General features: G+C 35.9%; 1 protein-coding gene across 1 annotated transcript in view; it reads left to right on the top strand.

Moving 5' to 3' along the window:
- The window catches only part of LOC144978479 (uncharacterized), a 56034-nt gene that overhangs the window by 29622 nt on the left and 19374 nt on the right, over positions 1-7038 (top strand). Inside the window, exons 6-9 of the mRNA XM_078924623.1 lie at positions 67-171; positions 1725-1847; positions 2660-2791; positions 6010-6043. Coding sequence (XP_078780749.1) covers positions 67-171; positions 1725-1847; positions 2660-2791; positions 6010-6043 — 394 coding nt within the window. The remainder of the gene's footprint in view (positions 1-66; positions 172-1724; positions 1848-2659; positions 2792-6009; positions 6044-7038) is intronic.

The following is a 7038-nucleotide window of genomic DNA, read 5'->3' as shown; positions in this document are numbered from 1 at the left end:
TCATCAATATTATGTTTCTTATACATTAAATTCATGTTTATTATCATCATAATTGCAATGGTAAAGGAATATCTACACAAGGAAGCAATGGTTGAGCACAATAAACTCCGAGAACTGTCGGCCAAAGGCCTGCATCAAAAGTTTTCTCTGATTTTGGAAGAACTCAACAAGGTGAGTATTCGATACAAAGGTCTCCAGGACCTGTCACTATTTGATATTATTGGTTGTTTGTCGCTAGCGATCTGTTAATCTATTTGAGTATTTTCAACAAGATATGAAGTGAGTAGAAAAGTGCCAGAAGACAATAGAGAATAAAAATTTTTTTTCCCGCGGCGGTGGTGGGGTTTGAACCTGCGACCTTATTGGTACGACAACTCCGCCTGGCAGGTGAGAGCGTGGCTCTACCGTGTGAGCTATCCACGAACACAAAAATATTCGTTTCAAACCCAAAGTCATTTCTAGATCCCTCTCTCACCATCTCTTCGCGATGGTGGTGAACGAATCGGCGATCTCAAGAAGTGGGTGAGAGAGGGATCTAGAAATGACTTTGGGTTTGAAACGAATATTTTTGTGTTCGTGGATAGCTCACACGGTAGAGCCACGCTCTCACCTGCCAGGCGGAGTTGTCGTACCAATAAGGTCGCAGGTTCAAACCCCACCACCGCCGCGGAAAAAAAATTTTTTATTCTCTATTGTCTTCTGGCACTTTTCTACTCACTTCATATCTTGTTGTTACCAACATAAGTGCCTGCTCCACTCACTTTTTTGAGTATTTTCAGCTACTTAGAAGCTGCAATAGTAGTTGTTTCAGGGTTTCGTTGATCGACGGGTACACAATATACAGGGTTCAATGCCTATTTTAAAATAAAAAAAAAAATAATATTGCTCTCCAATTTCGTTCAGCCATGGAGATGAATTTAAAATATTTAATTTATTTCAAAATACTCAACTCCGATTGGGAATTATACATTTATATACCGTAATGTCAAAGCATGGAACAGTTAAAATTTTAAAATTTAAAAAGCCAAAGGACATTAACGAATTTGAAAATGCCCTTGATAGGGAATGTTGTGCTTTATAATGCACAAACACTCAGAATGTGCGGTTTATGAGAATTGATTATTTTTTTTATTGTTTTTGTTTGTTTCATTTTGCTTTGTTTTTATTTTTGGTGTTTTGGGTTTTTTGGTTGTTGTTTTGTTTGTTTTGCTTTTTTCTCTTCAATTTTTTAATGCCGCTCTTGTTCACATTTCATATCAAAGAATATACAATGTGCAATGTACAATACATTGTTACTTATCTTTCGATCGGAAGGTTCTGGGTTCGAGTCTCACTCTGAGCGGTGAATAGTTGAGCCCTTGGAAAATGTTCTTTACTCATATTCTCTCACTGTGATTTATTAAATTTTAATTATTATAAGAACACGTCGGTTATTTATTATCGTCTTGCTTAATTTTGTCAATATTTCTTTATAGGGAATGAGATTAGCGGAAGAGTAGCGTCCCTTGATTGGACGTCACCTTACAGAGAGAACTTCAATTTGGTTTTGAAGTGTCTCAAGCCGCTTTCACCGGAAGCGAGGACGAGAGACGCATGCGTACAACCAACATGACGTTCTCTCTCTAATAACTTTTCCGCCGGTGACGTCACAGGGGTGACGTCCAATCAAGGGACGCTACTCTTCCGCTAATCGCATTCCCTATATCAGTATGTATTTCTTTCAGGATGTTTTATCTGCACCTAATCGCATAGCTAAGAAGGAGAAACAAATCAAGGAGGTGAATGCTGAGCTAGTGGAATTTTCCGCTCTGCGAGAAAGGGCTAGGAAAATGGCCATGGATGAAGAGGTAGGGTTTGGAGTTCTGTTTCGTGTATTGTTAATTTCCATTTTTAAATAAATGTTACTGTGAGTGACATAATCAGTCGGATGGTGAAAAGTGAGATATTGCCAATTTTAGTTGGAAGGTCAGTTTTTATTTTTAAAAATGAGTTCTTGTCATAAATTATTAAATCAACCGATTTTTTACATCTTCGGGAAATATCAAAGCTTAATTTCACTTCTAAATATTTTTTTTTAGAACTAGTCAAGTTGAAAAAGTATGAAATTGGAGAAAAGTTTATTACTATTATTATTACTATTATTGTTATTATTATTATTATTATTATTATTATTATATTATTATTATTATTGTTATTATTATTATTATTATTATTATTATTATTATTATTATTATTATATTATTATTATTATTATTATCATTATTATTATTATTATTATTATTATTATTATTATTATTATTATTATTATTATTTATTATTATTATTATATTATTATTATTATTATTATTATTATTATTATTATTATTATTATTATTATTATTATTATTATTATTATTATTATTATTATTATTATATTATTATTATATTATTATTATTATTATTATTATTATTATTATTATTATTATTATTATTATTATTATTATTATTATTATTATTATTATTATTATTATTATTATTTATTATGGCTATAGAAAATTGAACTTCAGTTCCAATTGATCTGCATGAGAAAAAGATGAGTGACGTCAAGTACATAAGTGTTATAGTTATGTTTTTATCTCTCCTATTTTCCTTTTAATTTAATTTCTTAACACTTTTGTAGGAGGCGGCAAAACCGCTGAAAATGGAGATGGACGGCGTCACTGAACATTTTTCATCTCTGATCCAAGATGCTAGAAACGAGCTTGAATACAGGAGGAAAGGTGGATCATTGGCCAAATTCTTAGCTGCAAGGGTAGGGTCTTCAACCATAGTTATCATCAGTACATGCCGACTAGTTATCAGCCCTCAACATTTCCACCATCGTTCCTATTGATTTTTGACGAATATAATTTTCTAAATGTCTAAGGTTGCAAAATTTATCTGTGTAAATCGATTCGTTTCTTGGTCGCCAAGTTTTGAAATGATTCTCACAATATGCTTATCACAAACTGGATTCGGCCGTTAGGCATGGATTGAAGATGACTATGTTTAATTTACTAATTGGACTGTTTTAGGACAATCAGGTTATCCCATAATTAAAGAACAAAAACAACTCAAGTTCAACATTTTCTCACGTAAGGTCAATGTTTGTTTCGTGTTATAAACCTTATCATCGTTAACAATTGAATTACATTTTAATAAAAAGAGTCAAATATATTTTTTTAAAACAGTGTACAAGTAGCGTTGTCAAAATAATTTTATGATGTGAGATTGAACACTTGTCTTTAAGACTGACTATGAAAGGCATGACGACTTACTAAGTCATTTTAAGAAACTGAAATAATAATGACGCAGTATTTTGTATATTTGGTCAACCTTAAATAAGATTCAGCCGGAGGCATTCTCTCTCTAAGATCTAGAGCAAAAGACCGTGAAAGGTAAAAGGGTTTCACAAAGGGGATAGAAGAGGCAGCCGAAACTTGCCACTCGTAAGCCTAGGAGGCAAAAGGCGCTAAGTCAGTAAGTCAGTCTTTGAATAGGTACCTATTTTGATATGTACTTTGTACTTCTGGATAAACCATGCTTTATGATAGAAATGTGTCACCTTATCTTTGAATCAAAATGGGTAGGTAGTAATCCAGTAATCAAAACATAATTTTAAAGATTACAATTTTGTTATACTCTGTGACTATGAATTGGAAAAACAACTTTGTTGCCACCGGCTAGTCTTAGACATTGAAAATCTTACGCTTATCTAAATAGTCCTTTTATTCTCAATTATATGGCCATGAGCAAAAACCTTAAAAGGCACATTTTCTTGAAAGTGCCATTTTCGCCCTCACTTGTCAGATAGTCTTTTGGGGTTTTTTTTAAAGGAGCAAAACATTTCTTTCCTTGTGAAGACTGTCGTATCAAGTTAGGCTCCCACTAGGGCGACAAGAGACAATTCATCATAAACCCTCAACACTTTGGTTGACTTTCCATGAGAACGGAAACACGTACGAGTGGCGTCGCTATTTCTTGGAATCGTCTGTGACTCACTCCGGCGAGAGAATATTCACATAAATTCTTATTTTATTATACCTCATAGAATACTATGATTGGCTTATATTAGGATTTCGAATTTTACTAACATTATATATTACCCCTACTGTCCAAGTTCAACCTGGGGTTCTGCCTTTCTGACTGACCTCGACTAAACGTCTCTGGCATACCAACAAATGGACACCACATATTTCGAGTTGTCTATACCTTTGATTGTCTCGTGTCCACCAGATTGAAGGATAAGGTGATACAGATTATATTCTTAGCATAGGAAGAAATGATTTGCTTGTATCAATGCTATTTTCTTGGCAAACCCGATATTCTAGGGAATATCTGGCAAGGTAGGGTGCCAATCGCTCTTTGTTAATATGGCGATTTGGGCCTCTCCCGGAGGTTCGGTAGAGCCAGATAGCTCTAAACGTCAACATAATAAGGAAAGAAAAGACCAGGAGTATAGAAAGAGGGAATTCGATGATAAGTTCCCTCGGAGACGAAGATCAGGGCACTGCACTCGGCCTAGACTGATCAGAGATAAGAGAAAGAAGGAGAGAGTCCGAGTTCCACGGTCAGACAATAGTAACAATAAAGTTAAGGAAATCAAGATTTACAAACACGGTACATTATTACATTTATTACATAAATAGTTTATTACATAAACTAAATTGCATGTATAACACAAATAGGAATGATTCAACTCTACTTATCTATTCATCCTTTCGCCTGGCATCCACAAATAAGGAACACCACAATAGTAAAATGATACAAAACAGGGCCCCTGGAAAGGCGGTATTCTGTTCAGCTGTACGAAACTTACAAGAACTGCATCTGGTTTCCCGCGCTTTCCTTATATGGCGCCAGGTTCGGATCCTGATTGGCTAAAAGAGGTGTTCAAAATGCCTATCAACCCGTGGGAGGTACGGTCAACTCCGGACTCGTTCGGATTATGCCCTAGCAACCATTGCCAGAACATAACAATTAACATTTGAGATATGTTGTAGTCGAGCCAAGCAAGAGATGTTTCTAAAAATTGTCCTAAAAAGTCTTTATCGTGTTCATGTGATTTGTTCAGTATGCGCGTCTTTTAAGAAGGTCAAGCGTTGAGTCGAGCGCCATAATTGATCGGATGCGTGATACTACAGACTTATTGCAAATCTCGAGCTCAAAAGTTGCATTCTGGCTAAGGTATGATACACACATAATCCCAATTAATTTGCGAGTAAGGGAGTGCCTGATTTCATGCTATGGCGGATGTCATAAAAGTGGATATAGTTAATGACACCAGGCAGGCTATTATAATTTGTGCGACTATGTGGTCTAGTCGCATGCCACTCGATTTCGGATCGGAAGATCCTTGGTTCGAGCCTCGCTCGGTGGATAGTTGAGTCCTTGTAATAGGCTCTTAACTCACATTCACTCAACCTATTCATGTGTAAAAGGAGTACCTGGACCATTACAGCGTTGTTCTGTCCGAAAATAAAATGTAATATCTCCTAGCACGCGTCATGTCTCGTCCTACGAGTTAAGTGTTGCTGTTGTCCTGGAACCCCTTGTAAAGCGCTTTGAGACTTCGAGCAAATATGGCGCTGTATAAAAACTCTCATTTATTTATAGCATGACAATAAATGAAAATTTAGCTCCATGTTGCCTGCCTAGGAAATAAATAGCGACGTGCATAGTGCATGGTGACATTCACACAATGCCATATATTATAGAAGTTTAACCAAAAACTAGAGATACCTAAATGAACAGATAAGATGGATTGGAGAGCAAGATAAAGTAAGTAAATGTTTCATTCACACTCCAACCACCATTGAGTCCAGATATAAGTTATACTGCATTCTATTTTATTTGCTTTCCACGTTCATTTGATTATTGTTGTGGTGACGAAAGGTTTGTATCCGAAACGTCCTTTGCCTGTATTGTTCCTATCCGAAGCCTCTCCGGAAAATACTTGTCTTTACTCGTCTTTACCCATTTCTTCTACAGGATTACAACAATGTATCGAATAGTGAGGAAAGTGGTAAGTATTGACATTATGAAGATGACGTCACTTGAGTCTTTGTTATTGTTTTTGTTTGGGTTTTTTTTTTTTTTGCGATCCACGTTTATGAGTAATTCTCACTAAACTGTATTATCCAGAGGTTTAAGGTTACACAGAGATTTGTGTTTTGGTCCCTTATATTTAAGGATGGCAATGTTGTGAGCTGATTAGCCAAGCGCATACTATCTATAATACAAATTATGTTGGACATAGATACTTATAACATCATGCTCGCACTGTGTATGAAATTTCTGCGTGATACTGAGCAAAGATGGATTTCTGCGTCGCTTGTGAGAGCCTTGGCAAACCGGTTAAATAATATTATTAGCATGTTGACGAAATAGTCCAAGTACGACGCGTGGCCTCTCGAGAACCGAATTACAGATATTGTATTCAATAGTCTGATGTCACGTCCGCCCAGCAACGATCAGCTTGGTTCTAAACAAAGAAAATCGGTACTTTTTATTCTTCATGCTGGCTCGAACTTCTTCACATGTCAAGTGATCAGAATGTGTATAAGTCAAAACATGATTAGATTTATGTTTTTCTCATCTGGATACACTTTTATGCTCGTCGGAAAAGTATTTCATAAGGGCGTCTGCCATTGTTCCGATACTTTAGAACCAGTTACAAAGTTACTATGAGTCATTAAGAGGGAAGTGACATCACGACTGTTGAAGCCTATTGTGAAGATTGACGGTGCTGTCCGTTCGTGACGATTGAGCAGAGTAGGAGGAATGGGGCCCTCTACCATTCTTCGGAGAACAGGACTTGTAAAAGTGTTTACTTCAGATTTAGTTAAATATTATGTGTGTGATGGTCGGATAAAAGGTAATGGGTGTCGCTCTGATTGTATGTGTACGTTTGTGTGTATGTGTGTGTGTGTTTGTTTGTGTGTGTGTGTTAGTGTGTGTTTGTGTGTTTGTGTGTTTGTGTGTGTGTGTGTTTGAAATACGAGTAAATTTAGTTAAAAT

Source organism: Berghia stephanieae, chromosome 8 (genome assembly GCF_034508935.2).
Source record: "Berghia stephanieae isolate SIO BIC M18660-M18661 chromosome 8, UCSD_Bste_1.3, whole genome shotgun sequence".
NCBI classification, from domain to species: domain Eukaryota; kingdom Metazoa; phylum Mollusca; class Gastropoda; order Nudibranchia; family Aeolidiidae; genus Berghia; species Berghia stephanieae.
Note: the sequence above shows the minus strand (reverse complement) of the source record. Positions and strands in the feature narration are given on the sequence as shown.